Below are 25509 nucleotides of genomic sequence, written 5' to 3'. Positions count from 1 at the left end.
TCGACCGAGGCCGGGGCCGCCGTCTCCCCCTTGCTCCTGCCCGTATCGGGGCCGCCGCCGTCTACCCTTCGCCCGGACCGGGGCCGGGGCCGCTGCTGCTCTCCCTGTGCCTGGACTGGGGCCGCCGCCTCCCACTCCCTGCCCGGACCGGGGCCTCCGCCTGCCTCACTCGACCGAGGCCGGGGCCGCCGTCTCCCCCTTGCTCCTGCCTGTATCGGGGCAGGCAATCACCATACTGTGCACAGAATTTAACATGTATAAAGTTCACCAGGCTTAGTGCTTGAAAGGTAAATATTTACCACTCAGGAAGGTTCTTGTAGGGTTTGCAGAGAGAGATATTTGTTGCTTCAGGATATCCACAACTGAGGTACCATCACTAGTCACCTCAGGGTCTTGCTGATGAAACTTGCCCCATCAGGGTCTTCTAGATGGTAACCTCTTTCTTCAAGTTACCACAGAGTTCCATTCCTTCCTCTATTTCAAGAGAAACATCAGACAGATAGCACTTCTAGCCATCTACTGCTCTGGAACTTGCTTCCATCGGTTTCAAACAATTTTCCCTGGATTGCACTTTTCAGTTACTTGTCAGTGTCCCACACACTGACTGACTGACTGAGCTGTTAACTCAACTCTCTTTTCCAACTGAAACTCCAAAGAGAGCATGTGACTTATGTCTTGCAAAACCCCCACCTTCTCCAGCAAACAGGAGTTCTTCCTTCTGCTCCCATCTGTTGTTATCTTAGGTAACCAATCCAGAATTGACCTTTCTGTGCGCACTTTGCAGAAAGGGTACTGATAAACAGCATGACTCCAACAAGACAATGGTCAAGCATTTTATGATATCAGTTCAATTAACACCTACTTGTGAAAGGTGCTTACATTCTCCGGAGATCCTGCAATGTGAATCCTTCAGTTTTTCAAATAAGATGTTTTAAAATGTGTGCATGTATGTGACCTACTCTAAATCTTACAAATTCTCCCCAAATATTAATATTGCTACAGCACACTGATCTCATCCAGTATCACTGGATCAACTCTGGTCTCCATCATCACGATGTGACCCTGGATGAATTGGATGAAAAGTTCATCTATGATTTTTCCCCCACAGGAAGGCCTAGGCGTTTTGTGCCAGTGTCTGAAGTGGAAGATTTTTGAGTCTCTTCGCAATCTATTACATCCTGGTAGAAGAGCATCAAACTAATTATGGAACATTTTACCTGGTATTATATGCTCCCATTTTCATTTGAGTGGAACTGTCATTTTAAGAGAACAAATCAAGCTGAAAGCCCTGCAAGCTATGGAGACTGACTGTGGGCTGACAGGCTCGGACAGTGTGTACTCAATTCGCTACTTCTGAAGAGAGAGGAAGTGTCCCTGGAACACTGGTGCAGAAACCATGTGACCAACATATTAAAAAAACAGTACACTGTTTGATCAGAGGCCATTTTCAGGAAGCAGCAGCTCTTTGAGGAATACTGTGCTGAAGTGACTTCGTGTGGCCAAAGGAAAGGTCACTTTTAAAGGGGACTTGTTGAATCCCACCGTGGCCAAAGGTCACTTCTGAAGGGAAATCATTTAAACCCATCATGACCATTGTGATAGTCATTTCGGCTGACCCACAAAAGGGTTCTGGAACCTTTGTGAACCCCACTTGCTTAGTTTCCCCTACGCCAAGAGGAGTTTTGACTACCACTTGTCTGAAAGGACATTTCTTGGGAAGCAACCCAAAAAGGATTTTGTGAGCTTACAACAGTCTGTCACCCAATCTCTCCCACCTCATTCATAATCACTTCTTTATATCAAAAGAGTCTTCAACACTGGATTTCTGAGAATGGACTTTGAATTGATATTCCAGAATAGTGCCCAAGCTGTAATAATTTGGGAAATTTACACACGCACGCACATTTGGGTAAAGTTTATAATCATAATTCGGTCTTGGCGAATTTCTATTGCTGCTGTCTGAATATGCAAGACCTGGTCTTGACCTATGCAATGCCTCAGGTTAAACGGAATGCTGACCTCCCACTGATCTTCTGGTCACTACCCGTATTCACACTCAGGCTTACCATCCGCAGACCAATAGTCTCATTGAGCATTTCCATTGACAATCCAGCATCAGAGTGTATTATCAGGAAATTTAGTGTTTTGTGGCAGCATCAGGAGTGCAAATTTATATATAACCATCTTACAACATTACTATAAAAAAATAAAATAATAGTGCACGAAAAGTAAGGCAGTGCCTTTGGTTCATTGATTATTCAGGAACTTGAAGATAGAGGCTGCTTTTTTAAAACACCACCTCATTTAGATGTCCTCAATGGAGTAAAGTCTGATGCCTGAGATGTCACAAGCCGAGTTAACAACCCTCTGGAGTTTATTCTTGTCCTGAGCGTTGGCGTCTCCATACCAGGCAGTGATGCAACCAGCCAGAATGCTCTCCACAGTACACCTGTACAATTGAAGCCAGAATTAACAGCAGGTGGTGATGCATCTATGTGGAGCAAATGTTTGTCTATAGTTCTCCTTGGTCCATGTACTGCTGTTAAGTCAGATCTTGGATGTTCAGCAGCAGTTAGTATATGGCACTATGTTGACCTTGCCTGACAAGTTTGTGAACCCAAGTCCAAGCAAAACGCTCCAGGATCCAGCTACTGATATTGATAGTCTTTGGGAAGCTGTGGTAAATCAGTGTTGTTACAGCCTCCAATGTAACTATATCCTTTCTGAAGGTAATGAGCCAAAGCATGAATCAGTATTTGTGTTTGGCCTCACCAGCACACTGTACAGTTTCTGGATTATTGAGCTATCTTCCATGGACCGGTTCCAACAGGATGGTTTGCATCTGAACTGGAGAGGAACTAATATCCTTGCAGGAAGCTTGCTAGTGCTGCTCTGGGAGGTTTAAACTAGATTTGCAGGACGATGGGAACCAGAGTGCCAGAGCAGATAGAGGAGTGGAGGAGGGAAAAGATGATGTGAAAATTGCATGTAACATTAGAAGTCAACTGATTACACATGATGGAAATGGTCTCGGGTGCATCTATTTCAATATAAGGAGTAATGCAGTCAAGCTCAGAGTGTAGATTGCCTCTGACATTGCGGCCATTAGTGAAACTTTGTTGGAGGAGGGCAGGACTGGCAGTTCAGTGTTCCGCCCTTCTGCTATTTCAGATGTGATAGAAGGGTTGGGGGGGTGGGGTGGGAAGGAATAGCATTGTTCCTGTACTCAGTCAGGACAGACCATACAACTCGTCTACTGAGGCTATATGGGTGAAGCTAAGGAACAGAAAATGTATGATAGTCAACGAGAATTGGAGGAGCAAATCTGTAGAGAGACAGAAGACAGCCGCAGGAAACACGAGGTTGTGATAGTAGGAGATTTTAACTTTCCACATATTGAATGGTTTGGAGTTTGTCAGATTTGTTCAGGAAAGTTTTCTAAATCAATATATAGAGGTACCAACTAGAGAGTGCAATACTGGATCTCCAATTTGAGACTAAACAGGACAGGTGACAGAAGTATGTGTAGGGGAACATTTTGGGTCCAGTGATCATAATGCCATTTGTTTCAAGATAATTATGGAGAAGGATAGATCTTGGCCTCAAGTTGAGATTCTAAATTGAAGAAATGCTAATTTTGAGGAAATGAGAAAGGTTCTAGAATGCATGGATTGGGATAAGCTGCTTTTGGGCAAAGATGTGTGAGGTAAGTAAAGACCTTCAAAGGTGAAATTTTGAGAGTACAGAGTTTGTATGTTCTTGTCAGGATTAGAGGAAAGGTTAGCAGGCATAGGGAACCTTGGTTCTCAAGTGTATTGGGAATCTGGTTCAGAAGAGAGGGGGATATAGCAGGCGTAAGCAACACAGAGCAAATGAGGTACTTGAGGAGTATTAAAAAATGCAAGAAAAACCTCAAGAAAAAAAATCAGGAAGGCTAAAAGATGACAGGAGGTTCCTGACAATGTGAAGGAAAATTCTAAGGATTTCTACAGGTATATTACGAGTAAGAGAATAGAAAGGGGGAAAAAATTGGTCCCCTTGAAGATCAGAGTGGTCGCCTACATATGGAGCAGAAAGAAAATGGGGAAGATTTTAAATTATTTTTTTTTGGCATCAGCAGTCACTCTGGAAACTGGCACAGAGTTGAGGAAAATAAGGAAAACAAGCAGTGAGGTCATGGAATATATACAGATTAAACAGGAGGAGATCCACTTTGGTAATACAAACCGGAGGGCAGATTACTATTTGAATGGCAATAGATTAAGAGATGGGGAAGTGCAGAGAGACCTAGGGGTACGTGTACACCAGTCTCTGAAGGCGAGCATGCAGGTACAGCAGGCGGTTAAAAAGGCAAATGGTATGTTGGCCTTCATATCAAGAGGGTTTGAGTATAGGAACAAGGATACCTTATTGCAGCTGTACAGGGCCTTGGTCAGACCACACCTGGAGTATTGTGTGCAGTTTTGGCCACCTTATCTAAGGAAGAATGTTCTTGCAATGGAGGGAGTGCAGAGGCGATTCACCAGGCTGATACCTGGAATGGCAGGAATGACTTATGAGGAAAGATTGCGCAAATTTGGATTGTACTCGCTGGAGTTTAGATGATTGCAAGGGGATCTCAGAGACATATAAAATTCTGGCAGGACTGGACAGAATGGATGCAGATGGAATGTTTCCAATGATGGGAAAATCCAGAACCCAGGGCCATGGTTTGAGGATAATAGGCAAACCATTTAGGACAGAGATGAGGAGGAATTTCTTTACCCAGAGGGTGGTGAATCTGTGGAATTCATTGCCACAGAGGGCAGTGGAGGCAGGTTCATTAAATATATTTAAGAGGGAATTAGATATATTTCTTCAGTATAAGGGTATTAAAGGTTACGGAGAGAAGGCGGGGACGAGGTACTGAACTTTAAGATCAGCCATGATCTCGTTGAATGGCGGAGCAGGCTCGAAGGGTCGAATGACCTACTCCTGCTCCTATCTTCTATGTTTCTATGTTAAAGCGAATAAGGGTGGATAAATCCCCAGGCTATGACAAGATATTTCTCAGATCTTGAGGAAGGCAAGTGAAGAAATTTCAGGGGCAATAACAGAAATATATTCAAAATGTCCTCAGCCACAGGTGAGGTGCTGGAGGATTGGAAGGTAGTTCACGTTGCTCTGTTGTTTAAAAAAGGCTCCAAATTTAACCCTGGAAATTATAGGCCAGTGAGCCTGATATCAGTAGTTCGTAAATTATTAGAAGAAGGTGCTCTAAGAGATCAGATATACAAATATTTGGATAGCCAAGGAATGATTAGGGATAATCAACATGGCTTTGTGCATGGTAGGTCATGTTCAACCAATCCTAGTTTTTCAAGAAGGTTACCAGGAAAAATTATGAAGGAAAGGGTATAGATGTTGTCTACATGGACCTTAGTAAGGCCTTTGACGACATCCCACAAGGAACGTTAGTCTGGAAGGTTCAGATGCTCGATATTCATGATGAAATAGTGAACTGGATTCAACAATTGCTGGATGGAAGAAGTCAGAGAATAGTAGTGGAAGATTGCTTCTCAGATTGGATGCCTCTGACTAGTGGTGTTCCTCAGGGATCAGTGCTGGGACCATGGTTGTTTGACATCTCTATCAATGATCTGGATGATAATGTGGCAAATTGGATCAGCAAGTTTGCACATGACACTAAGATTGGAGGCACTGTGGACAGTGAATAAGATTTTCAAAGCTTGCAGAAGGATCTGGAACAGCTGGAAAAAAAATGGGCTGAAAAATGGCAGATGGAATTTAATGTAGGCAAGTGTGAGGTGTTGCATTCTAGAAGGACAAACAAAGAAAGGACATACACAGTTAAATGAGAGGGCACTGAGGACTGTGGTAGAACATGGGGATCTGGGAATACAGATAAACAGTTCCCTGAAATAGATGTCACAAGTAAATAGGGTTGTAAAGAGAGCTTTTGGCATATTGGCCTTCATAAATCAAAGTATTGAGTACAGGGATGCCATGTAAAGTTGTACAAGACACTGGTGAGGCCACATTTGGAGCATTGTGCATTTTTGATGATCTAACTACAGGAAAGATATCAATAAGATTGAAAGAGTGCAGAGAAGATATACTGGGATGTTGCCCAGACATTTGAATTGAGTTACAGGGAAAGGTTAAACGGGTTAGAATTTCCCTAGAATGTAGAAGAATTAAAAGAGATTTGATAGAGGTATATAAAATTATGAGGGGATAGACAATACAAGCCACCTTTTTCCACTGAGGGTGAGATACAAACTAGAGGACATGGGTTAAAGGTGAAAGGGGAAAAGTTTAGGGGGAGGATTTAAGAAGAATTTGGAAAGGTATGTGGATGGAGGGCTATGGACTGGTGCAGGTCAATGGGACGAAGCAGAAAAAATGGTTTGGTGAAGATTAGAAAGCTGAAGGGACCTGTATCTGTGTTGTAATGTTCTATGGTTCTATTTATACTTCAGTATTTACATACAGGTACACAATCCTTTATCCGGACCCTTGGGGGACAGTGTGTTCCAAATTTCAGATTTTTCTGGATTTCAGAAAGCCAGATATAAGTCCACCCGAATTGTGCTGCCAATTCCACCCCCACCCCCATCTCCCCACCTGCCCGACTCACACTGCCAGTCTCCCCCCTCGCCGCCCAACTCGCGCTGCCAGTCCCTTGCCTGCCCAACTCGCGCTGCTAGTCTCTTGCCCGCCTGACTCGTGCTGCCGGTCTCTCTCCCCACTTGCCTGTTTTTGAAGCTTTCCGGATTTTAGATCTCCGGAAAAAGGATTGTGTACCTGTAGTTTGTTTACAATTTTTCATTTGTTTCACATTTCTTTCTGAGTAGTTTACATTTACTGGTAATTAGAAATTCTACCTCGCCCTCAGGAAAAGGAATCTCAGGGTTGTATGTGAGGTCATGTATTTACTCTTTGACAATAAATTTGAACTTAGACTTTGATCTTTTCAGAGCTGGAACATGTAATTTCTCAAAGTATAATCTAGCATGCTCCCCAGAATATGTGCAGGAATGTCACTAGAATTTCTTTGGAGGTAACAATAAGCTGCAAGAAATTTAATCTTTCAGCATCTTAAAATAGCTCAGTGAGCATTCTCCTCAGTTATGTTTCAATCAAATATAGCAATTCTGCATGTTTGAACAAAAGATGCCATTAATAAAACTTATGAATACAAAAGTTCAAACCCTACAACATCCAGGGAGCCTTCCTTTCACTGGGAATCTGACTGCCTCCCAGATGCAAGATACGGATCCCACTGGGATGGGAAGGGAGGGCAAATCAGGATGGTTCAAGAGAGAAAGTGGGAATGGGAGCAGGCAAGGATGGAAACTCTATTTTGGAATACAAAATAGAGTCTCTATCAAATCAGTGTTGCAAAGTTTTTTTCAACTATAATACCAGATCCTCCTAAGATCAACAATCCATTCTATGTCTGCACACAAGTACAAAGGCAAATTCTCCCTGGAAAAACTTCCTTCCAACAAGTCCTGGAGCTTTAAACATCATCTTCAGGTACAAAAATTATCTATTCTCTATTCAACTTGTTCATTCACTATTTAGGATGCCTTCTGACCCAAACAGACAAAGAAAATGCAGCTGATGTACGCATAAATGTATGTGTGCACCTACACATTTTTACTTGTGCCAAAGAACTCTGATTTCATCCCATTCTCTCTAAGAAAACTTTTCCTGATGCACTCACTACAAATTCACTATAACCCCACCCGACAAAAACCAAACTCTCATACACATTCACTCAATTATGCAGCTGTGGAAATTGAAAATCAAGTAAGCTGCAATTACAGGTAAACAAGAAATCTTGTGGCATCTAGTGGAGTACACAAAAGTGCTGAAGAAATTCAGTGGGTAACACAGCATCTATCGAAAGTAAAAGCAGCCAACGTTTCAGGTTTGCTGCATCTTCCACATCTCCAGTCACACTCTGATCATTGATTCCCAAAGCACTTTCATACATGGACTTCAAGCATTAACCGTTTCCCTCACCACCAATGCTGCAAAACCTGTTGAGTAATTTCAGCATTTTTTAGCATCCACAGTATTTTGCAATTTTTCAGCGCTCATTACTGTGCATTATGGTACTTGACCTGGAAATTACTTGCAAGGTACTAAAGCAGTGGTTCTCAACCTTTTTCTTTTGACTCACATACCACTAAGTATTCCCTATGCCATATGTGCTCTGAGATTATTAAGGGATTGCTTAAGGTGGTATGTGGTGGAAAGAAAAAGTTTTAAAACAGTGGTTTTCATTGTACCTAACTGACTCATTATTTTCAGTTTCATAACTGTTAGGTCTGCTTTGTTCATGAATGAGTGAGACAAACACCAGGCTGAGTCGAAATCAGGGTTCTTTGTTCTTTATTACCGGATTGTAACACTTGCGACCAACAAAGTTAGTCGGAGAATGCATTCTGCCGTTATCAGCAAAATGGTGATTTTTTATACCCTTGGATACATGCTTAGAACATCATCATATCATTACTTGTCCAATGACTAAAACTGTTGCTATCCTTTCCCTGCTAGCTTCCTGCCTCTCAATCCATCAATGTCTCTCTTATCTTGTAAGTACAAGGATGCATTCTGTTACTCCTTAGTACTGGGTGACTCCTTCTCCGGTCCCATCTCATGATGTTTTACCTAACAGGAGTACAAGGACACCTCCCCTTCTTGTTACTGCCCTGTACAGGGTAACTCCCTACACATTCCCATCTCATGATGTTTTACCTTACATAACCCAAAAGGAAATGAGCCAATGACAAATTTTTTTCAAGCAAAATATTTCAGTAACAATTGGGTCTAGCTAGAGCAGTGATTCTCAACCTTCCCACTCACATACCATCTTAAGCAATCCCTTACTAATCAAAAAGCACCAATGGCATATTACTTAGTGGTGAGTGAAAAGAAAAAGATTGAGAAACACTGCACCAAAGTCTTGGTAACTTTTATAAATAATCAGAGGCTTGATGATAACCTTGAAGCTCATACTGGGGAAATAAATGGGACAATTTGCAAAACAATTCTATTCAGTCCTCGACAGGATTCCAAGGTTCCACTTGTTTGTTTCATGCTCTGCTCCATTCCCATTTTGATCTCACTGCCTTTCCTTGTCATGCAATTATAAGGCTCAATGCATGCTCTTTGGAACCTTTACAGACATCTGCTGTTGGATGAGCTCAAGTATCACCATTCACACTTCCTCTTGATCCATGGTTTGTGGGATCTTAATTTGTCCTGATGCAATTATCCATTTTATCATTTAATCCCACCTCTTAAACAGTTTGTCACTCTTTACATTCCATCTTTTCCTCCCCTCCATTTTCTTGCTACATTGTTTGAAATATTATTTTTAAGTACTGCTGCCACATTGTCCCCAAGCTACCATTTGTTCTGAATTTTTAGGTTTTATTTCTGAACTCTACTATCTTCACTATGTTGCCTTTAAACTACAAATTGACAAGAAATGACACACACTTGCAAACAATCTTACATGCAAATCAAAGTGCAACAAAAATTAGCGGGTCAGGAAGCATCTATGTGGAAAAAAAATGTGGGAGCGTGATTTTACAAAAATTAGAAACACATTCACTTGCTCCACAGATGCGGTATGACCTGCTGTGGATTTCTGATGTTTTCATTACATTTATGATGTCTTCTGTTCATCTCTGCTGGTGAATACAGAGATCATGCACAATATTCTTTGCATCCTATGGTGAATTTTATCTTTAACTAGTATTCAACCTGTGTGGTAGAAAGAATGTAGTAAAAAAAAAGTCATTTGTTTATTTTGCAATTCTAATTTTTTTAAGAAAACTTTTATTTATCTGGATTTGAAAACCAGGGGAAGGTTAAAAAAAACACAAATTAATCTGTTATGCTTAGTGTTTGTTTATCTTTCTTAAAAAGAGTAGCAAAAATAAACTTTTGTCAAGCAAGTTTTAAAACATTTTTTTTAAAAATGTGAAACCTAAATTGGATAGATTGGACAAATATTTTTTTTGAAAATAACTGCAATATCCAGTAGGTGGCAATGTAGTATCACAATGGCAACTGAGGTTTAAAAAGACAAGTGCTGGAGGAACTCAGCTGGTCTCACAGCATCCTAACAAGGAAAAGATATATCACCAACAGGCTTTTTGAGGAGCATTCTACGCTAAGAATGCGCCTGAAGAAGCAGAGGCAGCCCTTTAATTTGCCATTCAGGTGGCAGCATTTAAAGCGCAACGCTGCCCATCTGATGGGCACAGCTGCACAGTATGATGCTCTGAGCACACCTCCGGCTCCTGCCCAGTGTCAGCTGTGATCCCACCCACTGACGTGATGTCATTTTGAGCGCGACAAGAAGGAACACAGGACAATGGCAGAGCCTGTGCAGGAAGGAGACATGATGATGATGATTTCAGCATTTCTGAGTGTTCAGAATGAGATACGGCAGATCCTTGATAAGGCTATTTGTGCTGTTGAAGCTTTTCAATCATCCTGAGATCTGCAAATAGCATGGGTGCAATCAGGAGAAGGTTCCTGCAAAGGATGAGGGCAAGAAGACCGCAGTTAGCAGTCAAAAGGCGCGTGGAGCGTAAGCGCCACAGACGAAGGCGAATGCTGCTGGTCAGACAATTAGCTATGGTGACACATCAGTCTCTCTGGAAGTTGATCCGACCGCAGGGAGCTGAGTTCTGGAGTAATGTCCTCACCAAATTTGATGATGCTGAGTGGAGCACACACTTTCGTATGTCATGTGGTACCTTTCACATTATACTAGAACTCATAAGACCTCATGTGAAGGCGCATAGACCGGACTTGCAGTGACCATTGGAGACCGGACTTCGATTTAGCTGTGGCCTTGTAGTGGTATGCCACCCCTTGTGCGTATCGATCCAGCAGTACCAGATTTGGAATAGGTGTCAGCACAGTGTGCAGGGTGGTGCAGGATGTAGCTGCCGACTTGAGGAAGTTCCTCGGTAAACATTTCATCTACCTGCCAAGTGGAACACGTCTCCAGGAGACCATTGATGGCTTCGCCTAAAGGGGATACCCATTGTGTGCTAGTGCCATTGATGGGTCACACATTCCCATTATCACACCCAGTGTGGATGCTGCAGCCTACTACAATCACAAAGGGTGGCATTCAGTGGTTCTGCAAGCGGAGGTTGACCACAGATTCTGGTGAGTTACGCCTCTATTGATGTGTATCACAACACATTTCCAATTACTATAACTTCAGTGTGATTTCCACTGTGATTTCCATTCATGTTACAGCTACTCAGATGTGTTTGTGAGGTGGCCGGGCCGCACGCATGATCTCAAAGTGCTTGCCAACTCTCCTCTGTATAGAAAAGCAGAGGACTAGGGCGGATACCTCTTCCCACGTGACGTGAGTGTTCACCCTTCAAAGCTCTGTGTTTCAATATGTTATGCATGCTGGCTATCTCAACGTTCAGGTGCATGAATTAACTACATTTCTGCATCATTGTGCTTGCAGGTGTCCAAGGATGTTGAGGGAGTAGAGGTTCCAGTGCATCTTATGGGTGATGCAGCATACCCCCTACAAAGCTGGCCGATGAAGGGGTTCACACAGCACCAAGTACTGGATCAGGATCAGCGAAGATTTAACAAGGCCCTTAATTCAGCAAGGATAGTGGTGGAACATGCATTTAGCCATCTAAAAGGCTGCAGGCGGTGCCTGTCCAAGCATTTAGATATCTATATCACCTTAGTCCTAGATGTGTTTGTCTGCTATGTACTGCACAATATATGTGAGATTAGCAAGGAAGACTTACTTGTGGACAATGGTTGAAGCAGATGGTCCTGCACCCAATAGCGCAGATTGTGCTCATCAGCAGGGGCATGGGCACCAGGCCATCCATTCTGCCATCATGTCCATCCTGTAAGGGTATGTCCCTGCTACCTAGCTCTCCATTTTCCACAATTTGCACCCCACTCCACCCTCCCCACCCAATGTGGTGAGATGAACCTGCTACCTGGCATGTTATGTGCTCTCGCGAATGAACGGGTGCATATAAATGAAACTTGTAAAATTTAATAAAATTTTATAAAAGACGTTCTTTGAGAAATCACACTGCTTCATAAATATCTGAGGTAGATATCGCAACGTTAACATTTCACATCATTCTTAAACTTGAAGGAAACCATGGAATGGACAAATAACAGTGCAAATCCACTCCACACTTGAACTCAGCAGATCAAACACTGAAACAGTAAACACAACAAACACAACCACCCAGGACCATAGCATCTCACTGCTGAATGTTTACATCCTTAAAGTGTTGCACAGAACATTGCACTTATGAGGGGTTTCATGAACAACAAAAGTGAACAGTGAATTAGCAGCATTAAGGATGTTTATTCTGACACAAACCTCATTCCAGCATTGAGAGGAACGAGTTGGGGTGGTGGCGGGGCAGAGAGGAACCTGTCCCGTACCCCAGCATCTCAGTCATGCCAAAGCGTCCACTACTGTGATGCACTGGTGTGGAATGAAATGGCATGCTGGATGGAGGGGCCAGGTACATGGGATAAGGCTGACCATATGACTGTGGGAATGGGGATGGGAGGCCTCCAATCGCGTGACCAATGTGTTGAAGATGACTGACTGCCTGTCCATTGCGGCACTTAATCCCCACAGGGAAGCTGCAAACTCAGACATTGACTGGGCATGCTTCTCCACGTCGGAGCGGCACGTTGTTTCCTCGTCCTCCCTCTGGTCGGCGAGCATGACTTGCTTCTGATCCAGCACCTCCTCTGCACGCTGGCGGTCTCTCTCACTGTCCTCCCTGTCAAGTGCCACATCATCGCCTGCAGCTCCTTCGCAAGAACCTGCCCCTTCGTCAGTCACTAGCGCTTACGTCTGAGACCAGAAGCTGTGGGTGGAAACAGGAAAAGTGCATCAGCATTGGACTTAAGAGCTTCTCCATAAACACAACCTCAATGCTACTGTACCTGTGTTCTCTGTTGAGAATGCTGCCTCGCCACTTCCAGGGACAGTGACCTCTGCGCTTCCTCTCTCGGAGGCATCCAAATCGTGGCTGCTGGGTCCTCAGCGGTGGCCTCCTCCTCTTGGACCAGCATGTCTCCTCCATTGCCACTGTGCGAACCCTGAGATCCCTCAGGGATGAGGTCTGTGGATTCAGGGGTCTCCAGAGCACTGGCTACATTCAAGGGAGTAGCTGATCAGCTAGCTACCTCCAGAGAGTGTGGCACTGGTTGAAGTACTACCACTCCTTGTGGCCATTGCCACTCCTCCTGATGTGGTCCAGGACTGCATGGAATTTCTTCCTCATGCTCTTCAGCTTCGTGACCACCTGATTTTTACTGCGCTTGTGCCCTTGTGCTGCGAGCACTCCAGACAGCCGCTCAAAAGTGAGACCATCCCTAACTGTCCCAGTGAACACCTTTTTCTGGGATTCCTGGGTCAGATGGTCTAGAAGCAGTCTTACCTCTTCCTCAGACTAGTTACAATCCTTTCTTGGAGCCATTGTTCAAATGCACTGTTTTCCAGCACTGCTAAAACAAAACGACTGAATCTGCACTAGCCTGCCTGCACAATGTGCTTCAAGATTCATGCCGGGCGTCTCAGGCTGACAATGTCACGGCTATGTCAGCAGCCTGACCTGTTAACATCCGCTTTCAGCCAGCTGCATTCAGGTGGATGGGGGAGCCAATGAGCTGAGCTGATTATCCATCTCGAAGGAGTATTAAGTAGCTCTCCTCAAGAGCGCCTCCTGCACATTCAGGTGGCCTCAAAACATCTGCATATTGCCTACACATGCAGCTTTACATGCGGGGGCAACTGGCCACCTGAAAGTGCCTAGTGCAAGCATGGCGAGAGATGTGTGATGTAAATTTGGAGTATCGTCAGCATACATGGAAGCTGTTTTGCATTTTCATATATTGCTGAAAATCTGCATTTTGTTAGGAAGTAGATGTAAACCTTTAGATCCTCAGTCCCTGGTCTAGGGAATTGTATCAGTACTCTGACAATTGTTGGCTACATAAAAATGGAACAAAGCAATGGTGTTCCATTGGAGAAGGATACATGAAAGGTTGATCAACCAAGTGAAAATTAGCAAATAAGTTGTGAAAGATTAGAAGAATAGTTTACGTTTGTTGCAGTCACATGGGATTTTGATATGTGCTATTTCACTGTTATGGAAACCTAATGAGAGGTCTTTGAAAGATGAGAGCAAGCATCTGGCAAGAATTTTCTAACACTCTTTTGGACAACCCTCCCCTATTACCAAGATTAAAGAGAGTACAGTCCAACAGACAAAAGATGTTAATTGGATATGATAAGAGGAAAGGTGAGAATTCATTTTGGCTCTGTGAAAGGAGACAAAGAAAGGGGGGGGAAGAGAGGGAGAGGGAGAGGGAGAGAGGAGAGGGGGAGAGGAGAGGGGGAGAGGGAGAGGGGGAGAGGGAGAGGGAGAGGGAGAGGGAGAGGGAGGGAGAGGGAGAGGAGAGGGAGAGGGAGAGGGAGAGGGAGAGGGAGAGGGAGAGGGAGAGGAGAGGAGAGAGGGAGAGGGAGAGGAGTGCTAGAGCAAGGGTTAAAAGATAATTAATTTATAATGGAAACCAGAGAAGTCCATGTTTGTGCCATCCAGTTGGAAGTTGCTGAGGAGGAAGAGGTGGTGTTGTTCCTCCAATTTGCAGGTGATCTCAGTCTGGAAGCGCACAAGACCACGGACAGACACGTCAGCAAGGAAATGGGGTGAAGAATTGAAATGGTTAGCCATTGGGAGATCCACGCTATTGCGGCAGACAGAGTCTAGGTGTTTTTACAAAGCAATCTACAGTCTACATCCAATCTCTGATGTCGAGACCCCAACAGGAACATCAGGTGCAGTAGATTACCTTGGCAATTCACAAATGTACTTCATTTGGAAGGACTACCTGGGGCCCTGAATGGTGGCGAGGTAGGAGGTGAGGGCACAAGTGGAGCATCTCCTGCGGTCAAAGGGGTAAGTGCCAAAGGGGTGATTGTTGGGGAGGGAGGAGTGGATGAGGGTCTCACAACAGTGGTTCCTGCCTGATAACAGAAGTCAGAGAAACAAGGTTACACCCCAACTAAAATTATATAACATAACCATTACAAATTAGTAACGTAAGGGAAATGCATTGCTTCAGTTCATTTAGAATTCATTTCACTATCATTAATTTTCTGGTATAGTCATTGGGCATTATCAGTCACAGAAAGCACCACTTTTGGATATTAGAAACAGACTCCACTATATCTTGATTTGTTGAGGCTTCTAAATATAACAGTATACTCCTGAAGTGACAGTGATATTGGGTGTAACCTCTAAAAAGGCCAGGTAGTACAATGCATTAACCAAAACCAACTTACATTTATTTAGTGGCTTTAACATAGTATTTCAGTTGAGTGAATCAAGAGATAACTGGAAAAGATAATCAAGTGGTTCCTGTAAAAAAGATGAAGGGCCAACCAAAAAGAAAGCAGGGAGAATTCCTAACCTACAGGCAAACAAGCCATGTCCTTCCCACCAACATTTAAACAAAGTGGAACATGGAGAAATTCTTTCCTAAAATTTGCACAATTTGCTGATGTGGCCAGTTTTAATACAGAAAAGGAGCATCTGAAACAAAATAACAAGGGAGGCAGAAAGAAAATCCACTCAGTATAAAACCTTAGAGTCACTTTGTGATATTTTGTTCTGATTTAAGCATAACAAAAGAGAACAAAAAAATGCTTGCACAAAATGAAACTATTTCAAATGAGTGATGCTCTCCAAATTTTGAAATCAGAAAGTACACAGTGGGAAAAGCTTAAAACATTCCAATTTACTTCTCATCACAACAGGTTAATGGCAAATGTCATCTCACTCTGTGTTTGATTACTTGGGTCACAAGAACATCCACATCAGGCTGTTGTTCATTGAATGCTGAAGTGCAGTCAACACCATCAGACCTGCAAAATCAATATACACGCTGAGGGATCTGAGACTGTTCGTCCCTCTGCAACTGGATCATTGACTTCCTCATCAGAGATCCCAAACAGTGAAGATCAGCATCACCTCCTCACTGCCCATCAACACAGGAGCTCCCCGAGGCTGGATGCTTGGACCCCTGCTCTATTCCCTGTACACTCATGACTGCATAGCCAAGTTCAGCTCCAACACAATCTACAAATTACTAGCCCCTTTCACACTTGCTTCCCACTAAATGGCCGTTCAATGTCCTGGGATAGGAATGGGGGTTTGGCTTTGCAGACGACCACTCCTAACTTGGACATTGTTCGCTTTCACCATCTCCAGGTTAGGACTGTTCTGCCTTCTACCGATTATGTCATGACACATCAAGCAATGGTGGACCTAGCCTAAATCCTGGTCAATGTATTATGACCTTATATTTGAACAAAATTAATTATGCCTAATTATAACATAATTAAGCTTGATGTACAGCACAGTATGAATCCTTCAGGCCATTGTTGTTGTGCCATCCTATATAAACCTTTATAAAGACTCTGGGAAAGTGCTAGCAATAAATGGCAATAGCGAACAATTTTTAAACAGGGTGGGAAAGTTATTAGCACCATAGCACTCAATTTATATAATGTGGGAAAATTTGTAGCACTATCATGCACAATTTATAAATACTGTGGGGAAAACCGATGATGGACCTGCCCTCCCAGAATTCCATATAGCAGAGAAAGTGGTGTATGCCTAGCTGCATGCACAGAGAATTCATGGAGGGGTTTCTCTGTTGCACAGCATTCGGGAAGTCAGGTCCACCATTGGTTTTTCCCAAGGTCTTTATAAATTATGTGGTCGTGCTACCAATTTTCCCATGCTGTTTAAAAATTATCCACTATTGCTATTTATTTCCTCTCTCTCCCCCTCCCACCCACCCCCCCCCCCACCACTGCAACTTTCCCACAGCAAAGTTTGTACCTTCATTTCAATCTTTTCTTCCTTCACACTCCTGCAAAAACTTGGGTCATTTCAATCCCACAATGCAATTGTCCATTTCACACTTGCCTGATTGCAACTTTGGCGTCTGCAGACGTCAGAGATTGTACTAGGGATTAAGGCCTTCAATCCCCGGCGAGAGATGATGTCATCTGACACCAGCATTGAGCTGATTTTGCTTTCACATGAGGCACTTTAAAGGCCAATTGACAGTTAATTTCTGGGATCACTTGCAAGTGTGAAAGGGGTTATTGGTGACAACTTTGCTGGTAGAAGAATAACTGGAATGGGTGAGTCAGAATATAAAATGGAGATTGAAGATCTGGTTGGGTGTTGCCAGAACAATCTTGTTCTCAATAGCCCCTTTCACACGCATGACGACACCAGAAGAACAGTCCTAACCCCAGGGATGGCTCTTGCAAGTGGGAAACTGTTAGGAGGGGTCAAGTGTGAAAAGCCAAAAATCCTCATCCCTATCTCAGGACACTAAACAGCCAATTTAGTAGGATTCAAGTGTGAAAGGGGCTATCGTCACCAAGACAAAGGAGCTTACTCTTAATTTTAGGAAGGGGTGTCCAGGAATTACACAATTGTCCGCATCGATGAGATGGGGTTGAAGAGGTTAAATATCTTCAAGTTTCTGGGAGTACATATTTCAAAAGATCTCTCCTTGAGCCTAACACATCAAGACAATTGTGAAGAATGTATCCTGATACCTCTACTTTCTAACAAGTCTAAGGAGATTTGGCACGTTGCTTAATACTCCATCAAAAGTCTGCAAAATATCTGTCTGGCAGCAAGTAAGAATTTCAGTAGGAGCTTTCAAACTGCCTTGTAAAATGGGGTTAACCGGGCAATTTGCCCTGTTGGCGCCACACTCACAAGGCAGCTTGAAAGGGTCGGACCCAGTCAGCATCGTCTAAAGTCAACTGGATCCCTGCCCTACCTTGGAGGTAGACAGGAAACCCAGTTAAACTTACTCAGGATGCGTTGGCCAGCGACTTGAACAGCAAAATGGCCGACCTGGTTACTCCTGTGATGTCAGCTGGTGGGGGGGGGTGAGATGACCGACAGATGGTTGGGGTGGGGGGAGGAGATGACCGACAGCAGGTGGGGGGGTAGATGACCGACAGCTGGCGGGGGGGGTAGATGACCGACAGCTGGCGGGGGGGGTAGATGACCGACAGCTGGCGGGGGGGGGTAGATGACCGACAGCTGGCGGGGGGGGTAGATGACCGACAGCTGGCGGGGGGGTAGATGACCGACAGCTGGCGGGGGGGTAGATGACCGACAGCTGGCGGGGGGTAGATGACCGACAGCTGGCGGGGGGGTAGATGACCGACAGCTGGCGGGGGGGTAGATGACCGACAGCTGGCGGGGGGGTAGATGACCGACAGCGGGCGGGGGGGTAGATGACCGACAGCGGGCGGGGAGGGGGTAGATGACCGACAGCGGGCGGGGGGGGGGTAGATGACCGACAGCGGGCGGGGGGGGTAGACGACCGACAGCGGGCGGGGGGGTAGACGACCGACAGCGGGCGGGGGGGGTAGACGACCGACAGCGGGCGGGGGGGGTAGACGACCGACAGCGGGCGGGGGGGTAGACGACCGACAGCGGGCGGGGGGGTAGACGACCGACAGCGGGCGGGGGGGTAGACGACCGACAGCGGGCGGGGGGGTAGACGACCGACAGCGGGCGGGGGGGGTAGACGACCGACAGCGGGCGGGGGGGTAGACGACCGACAGCGGGCGGGGGGGTAGACGACCGACAGCTGGCGGGGGGGTAGACGACCGACAGCGGGGCGGGGGGGGTAGACGACCGACAGCGGGCGGGGGGGTAGACGACCGACAGCTGGCGGGGGGGTAGACGACCGACAGCTGGCGGGGGGGTAGACGACCGACAGCTGGCGGGGGGGTAGACGACCGACAGCTGGCGGGGGGGTAGACGACCGACAGCTGGCGGGGGGTAGACGACCGACAGCTGGCGGGGGGTAGACGACCGACAGCTGGCGGGGGGGTAGACGACCGACAGCTGGCGGGGGGGTAGACGACCGACAGCTGGCGGGGGGGTAGACGACCGACAGCTGGCGGGGGGGTAGACGACCGACAGCTGGCGGGGGGGGTAGACGACCGACAGCTGGCGGGGGGGGTAGACGACCGACAGCTGGCGGGGGGGTAGACGACCGACAGCTGGCGGGGGGGTAGACGACCGACAGCTGGCGGGGGGGTAGACGACCGACAGCTGGCGGGGGGGTAGACGACCGACAGCTGGCGGGGGGGTAGACGACCGACAGCTGGCGGGGGGGTAGACGACCGACAGCTGGCGGGGGGGTAGACGACCGACAGCTGGCGGGGGGGTAGACGACCGACAGCTGGCGGGGGGCTAGACGACCGACAGCTGGCGGGGGCTAGACGACCGACAGCTGGCGGGGGGCTAGACGACCGACAGCTGGCGGGGGGCTAGACGACCGACAGCTGGCGGGGGGGTAGATGACCGACAGCTGGCGGGGGGGTAGATGACCGACAGCTGGCGGGGGGGTAGATGACCGACAGCTGGCGGGGGGGGTAGATGACCGACAGCTGGCGGGGGGGTAGATGACCGACAGCTGGCGGGGGGGTAGATGACCGACAGCTGGCGGGGGGGTAGATGACCGACAGCCTGCGGGGGGGTAGATGACCGACAGCTGGCGGGGGGGTAGATGACCGACAGCTGGCGGGGGGGTAGATGACCGACAGCTGGCGGGGGGGTAGATGACCGACAGCTGGCGGGGGGGTAGATGTCCGACAGCTGGCGGGGGGGTAGATGACCGACAGCTGGCGGGGGGGGGTAGATGACCGACAGCTGGCGGGGGGGGTAGATGACCGACAGCTGGCGGGGGGGGTAGATGACCGACAGCTGGCGGGGGGGGTAGATGACCGACAGCTGGCGGGGGGGGGTAGATGACCGACAGCTGGCGGGGGGGTAGATGACCGACAGCTGGCGGGGGGGTAGATGACCGACAGCTGGCGGGGGGGTAGATGACCGACAGCTGGCGGGGGGGTAGATGACCGACAGCTGGCGGGGGGGGTAGATGACCGACAGCTGGCGGGGGGGTAGATGACCGACAGCTGGCGGGGGGGTAGATGACCGACAGCTGGCGGGGGGGTAGATGACCGACAGCTGGCGGGGGGGTAGATGACTGACAGCTGGCGGGGGGGTAGATGACCGACAGCTGTCGGGGGGGTAGATGACCGACAGCTGGCGGGTGGGTAGATGACCGACAGCTGGCGGGGGGGTAGATGACCGACAGCTGGCGGGGGGGTAGATGACCGACAGCTGGCGGGGGGGTAGATGACCGACAGCTGGCGGGGGGGGGAGATGACCGACAGCTGGCGGGGGGGGGAGATGACCGACAGCTGGCGGGGGGGGAGATGACCGACAGCTGGCGGGGGGGGAGATGACCGACAGCTGGCGGGGGGGGAGATGACCGACAGCTGGCGGGGGGGGGGTAGATGACCGACAGCTGGCGGGGGGGTAGATGACCGACAGCTGGTGGGGGGGGTAGATGACCGACAGCTGGCGGGGGGGGTTGAAGATCAAGGGAAGACTAATTTGCGTGATGCATCGCCAGGTTAGCTATTTACTGGGGCTATCCCCCTCATCTTAAAAGGTGCTGGAGGCAACTTTGCCTCTCTAATTGCATGGGTCCCAGGAAGGCGACCTTGGTGCTGCGGCTTAAAACCATTTACTGAATATAGACAGATAGTTGTCCCACTAAGTGATGTGGCTGTCAAACTGTGTCATAGATTTATGTATTGTTGTCACCTACTACGATACTGTGTGCCATTCCAAGAATCAAGTTTAAAAACTTGAACATGGATTAAAGACGAGAAACAGATTTTCAGTTATTAGAGCAGCTCTTCTCCAAGTTTGATATTACTCAAGAGAAATGCTGGTCAATTCAAAGCAAAATACTGCTAATCTTGGAAATTAGAAACAAAACCAGTAAATCCTAGATATAGTTATCTGTCTGCACAGCACAGTGGGAATCGGAAGTAAAATTAGTATCAATGACCTATCAGCAGATCTGGAAAAGTTGCAAAATACAAGATTTTTTTTATAAAAGTTCAGAGGAATGAGAGCAGAAGTGATTCAAATGACAAAAAGAATGATGGTACAAAAATGACTGGAAAAACTGTCAACAAGGCTGGGAGATTATCACTAATAGCTGAAGTTCAATAAAACAGCTGTCCCAAAGAGCCTTGGATACTGACAGTTTCCAAATCCCATCAGAGGATTGGATCCAGGGGATAAGGAGGGCAAACAGAGCTCAGGATCACCACTGAAATTGGTAGGCAGCTATTTCGCTACTAAGGTTCCATCCAACATTTCTTCCACCCCCACCCCCAGATTTCGTCTCCTCAGTTTCTACCATTCGGTTTTTCGGAGCACAGGACAGTGTGGCATTGAAGGAGGTGATTGAATCCACAGGCATTCAATGTCTCTGAAGGGACTTAGCTTCTCTGTTTCCCTGACAGGGAAAGCAAAGGAAAACAAATTTTGTCTATTGTGTGTGCAATACAATAAAGGAAACTCATACTTTAATAAGGAATAAGCACCATGCTTTAACTTATTTCTACTGTCCCCAAGATTGATGCACAATCTATCTTCTATTGTCATTGCCAGCAATAATAGACAAATAAAATCACAAGGACTCCTTTTCTACAAAAGAATACCATTAAATAGGTCACAACTAGACACAATTACACAGATTTCAGCCAGTTGACATCGACTAACAGTCTTTATAGGTATTCTGGCTGAAGTTGCAGTGGGAGAAATCCAGATCTTCAATATCTATATATAGAGTCTGGAAAAACAACCAACTGAAAAACCTCACAAAGATAAGCGTATACAGAGCCGTTGTCATACCCACACTCCTGTTCGGCTCCGAATCATGGGTCCTCTACCGGCACCACCTACGGCTCCTAGAACGCTTCCACCAGCGTTGTCTCCGCTCCATCCTCAACATCCATTGGAGCGCTTACACCCCTAACGTCGAAGTACTCGAGATGGCAGAGGTCGACAGCATCGAGCCCACACTGCTGAAGATCCAGCTGCGCTGGATGGGTCACGTCTCCAGAATGGAGGACCATCGCCTTCCCAAGATCGTGTTATATGGCGAGCTCTCCACTGGCCACCGTGACAGAGGTGCACCAAAGAAAAGGTACAAGGTCTGCCTAAAGAAATCTCTTGGTGCCTGCCACATTGACCACCGCCAGTGGGCTGATAACGCCTCAAACCGTGCATCTTGGCGCCTCACAGTTTGGCGGGCAGCAACCTCCTTTGAAGAAGACCGCAGAGCCCACCTCACTGACAAAAGGCAAAGGAGGAAAAACCCAACACCCAACCCCAACCAACCAATTTTCCCTTGCAACCGCTGCAATCGTGTCTGCCTGTCCCGCATCGGACTTGTCAGCCACAAACGAGCCTGCAGCTGACGTGGACTTTTTACCCCCTCCATAAATCTTCGTCCGCGAAGCCAAGCCAAAGAAAAAGATATGTAGGTACATACTTGTTCAGTGATGAGATAGACACTATAGGTGACATTACCCTGTGACATTCTGGGATACTTGACCAAATATTCAAGGAATAAAATAGGCAACGTTGTGATGGATATTTAGAAGAACTGAGTTAACAAGAATCCACATTGACACCAAGAATGCATTGCAATTCCAAGCCAAAAGATTTAAGGTTGAGAGGAACAACAGATTAATATTATGTAACTCAGTGTGAAATGTGTTAGGTGATTGAGAATTATCTCGTGAAGCAGATAACATATCAGACACACAATGCATTCGATATTTAAGTTTTTGACACCATTGTAACATGGAAATACCAAAAATGGTCATCAGCCTCAAACTTCTGAAAAGGACCATGGATGGTACCAGATAAGCAACCTAACCATCAACATCACTAAAAATAACCACGGTCATTCCAAATAATTGGCAATCACCTATTATCCCATCTCATTGTGTTTTAATGTATTCTCAGGAAGACCCTCTCACCTGAAAGCCCTTGTTTGCATGCTCACAGAGAAATGGAATAAAGACCTGTTGCAGCTACAGTTGCAGTCTCAGTGACTGTTCAACCGCAGCATGAAATAAAGATAAACATCCACTGGTTTCAAACTGACTTTTTTTTGTACCACAAAAATATTTATACATTCTAGTTCATTGACAAGGAACTTTCTGCAACTTAATCAATTTGAATTAAACCACCATTATATTTGAGATTCTTAAACAAAGAACGCTTCATTCTATTATTCTTAAACTAAAAATGTCAGAGTTAGAAATATCAACCTGGACCAAAAGAAACAAACACGCACCACCACTCATGCCCACCCTTCACTTCCTCCTGTACTTTCACCACTGGCTCAACAATATTTCTGTAATAACAACTGTTGATGATTATATATTTATATTTAGGCAAACCAACAGAATTCATTTATCAATATATTTTATACAACACTATTTTAAAATAGTAGCAAATAATCAATACATAAGAATTGAGGGATGAGAGTTTGTCACATACACAAGCACAATGGAAAGATGTGCTGTGTATTTTTGTGTTGTATTTTCTTTGCTTGTCCTTGATAAATACATTGTAAGAAATTAAACAGAAATGTCACTGAACTATTTCACCTACCAAGACTTTGGATCTCCAAAATGTAGGTAGTTAATGCTGTACAGATCCATATCTTCTGTGTGCCAAGCAAAAGTAGTTTTCCACATGCCGAAATACAAATAAGGTGTGTTCACACCTTCAATCGCAATCCCACTTTCTTCTGCCACCACATCTAAAATTGTATTCAGACGACTAATATTCCATTCATCGACATCCTAGAAGAATAATACTTGAATTTAATCATGTGGATAAATAAATACACATTGCCTTTGGTGCTGAACAGAAAAGTGATATCGAATAGCAATTATCCTAAAAAAATTATTTTCAGCAATAATAGGTTCACCATCATCAAGGATAAATTCATTCAACGACTCAAAAAAATAAAAATGAGGGCATTTTTGTCTTTTGGCACAGCCAGGAAACAAATGTGTGTATCTCTCCCCACCACTGAGAAAATCTGCATGGAATGCTGCCATCACAGAGCAGCAGCAATCATCAAGGATTACCATCATCCAGGACATACTGTTCTCACTGCTGCCATCAGGAAATATGTATAATTGACAAGACTTGCAGCAACAAGTTCAGGAACAGTTGCTACCCCTCCACCATCAGACTCCTAAACAACAAACTAAGAGTCATTTAAAGACTCTTTGCACTTTATTATTCAATATTTATTTTTGATACTGCAGTTTGTTTACACTTTTTTCCTTTTCTGCTTTTATATGCTTATCTTTTCTTGGGTACAATTTTTTTTGCATGACCAATAAGTAGAAATGTTACAATAAAAATAATGAGGGTTGAAATGTAATGTCATTTATGTTTTCTGACAATAAATCTGAACATTGTATCAACCAGTTAAAAACTGAGCCAAACAGCTGACCTGGTTGAGAGCAGAGCAGGTTTGGAGCAGAGCAATCCCTTCAATGTTCAGTGCTCAGGTCAATGCTGATTGCATCAGTAACAATTAACAAGGCAACTAACTGCATCAGTAACAATTAAGTTTAAAACATGCAGCAAAATACAATGCCATATGAGAAAGAGATGTCTAAGAGTTTTGAGAGGCTTGTTTATGTACGATTGAGAGGCAAGGCCATGGGGAGATTCAAACACTTCTATTGTCTAAAATGTGATTTTAGTGCTAACACAATATTTTATCTTTAAGAGATTTGTGTTGATGTATTTTAAGTGCTTAGGATTTTTTGATCAAAAATCATGAGCTCTCGATCACAATTTGAGTTCTTAAATTGAAACTAATGAAAGCATTTTTGATTTCACAATTTGTGCTTAATCAAGCATTTGCCCAGAACATACTCTTGAAAATGAAGATAAATTGTACAATAATAAGAAATAAATGCATAAAATATGCTGATTATTGAATATTAATATTAAATTTATTATGTATGCAATATATCATGTCCACAAGATACTAAAAAAAATCCATTTATTTGCCCTGCAAAAGTAAACAATGAATCACCAAGTATCACAGTGCCATTCTTAAAATAAGCAAGAAAAGCAAAAGAGGGTCCCTTTAGAGATATTAAGTGGCTGTGGATCCTTTCGTCAGAATGTTCTATAACTGTGCTGTAGTTGTCTAAACTTTGTCTAAATTTAAAAGAAAATGCTAGGATCTCAAAGTAAAATTGCACAGGTTTGCTACCAATTTAAAACAAAAATCACAGTAGTCTGTGTATAATTTAAAAACAAGCTTGTGAAATTCTCCCAACCTAAGCATTTAAAGTTTACTTTTAAGATGTCAAGATACCCTAATTTGTAAATTAGATTTCTTCACTGCAAAAAGATTTCTTCACTGCATAAAGGACATCGTATGAATGCATTTTACCTTGCATTTAAAAAA

The 25509-nt window shown here is 45.2% G+C and overlaps 1 protein-coding gene and 1 long non-coding RNA gene across 14 annotated transcripts in view; one reads left to right on the top strand and one right to left on the bottom strand.

Moving 5' to 3' along the window:
* LOC138755231 (lysine-specific demethylase 4C-like) overlaps positions 1–25509 on the bottom strand; it is a 417729-nt gene that overhangs the window by 337953 nt on the left and 54267 nt on the right. For all 13 annotated transcript variants that reach the window (XR_011352148.1, XM_069920849.1, XM_069920842.1 and 10 more), the window contains one exon: positions 23676–23869. Coding sequence is in view for 12 of the 13 variants with exons in the window: in XM_069920849.1 (XP_069776950.1) it covers positions 23676–23869 (194 nt within the window). In the remaining variant the exon portion in view is untranslated. The remainder of the gene's footprint in view (positions 1–23675; positions 23870–25509) is intronic.
* LOC138755295 (uncharacterized) lies at positions 11001–12076 on the top strand. Its single transcript, XR_011352168.1, has 3 exons — positions 11001–11211; positions 11305–11419; positions 11528–12076. It is a non-coding gene; the product is annotated as an uncharacterized lncRNA (long non-coding RNA).

The sequence above is a fragment of the Narcine bancroftii genome, chromosome 1 (genome assembly GCF_036971445.1).
Source record: "Narcine bancroftii isolate sNarBan1 chromosome 1, sNarBan1.hap1, whole genome shotgun sequence".
NCBI lineage: Eukaryota > Metazoa > Chordata > Chondrichthyes > Torpediniformes > Narcinidae > Narcine > Narcine bancroftii.
This window is presented reverse-complemented; position numbering and strand designations above follow the sequence as displayed.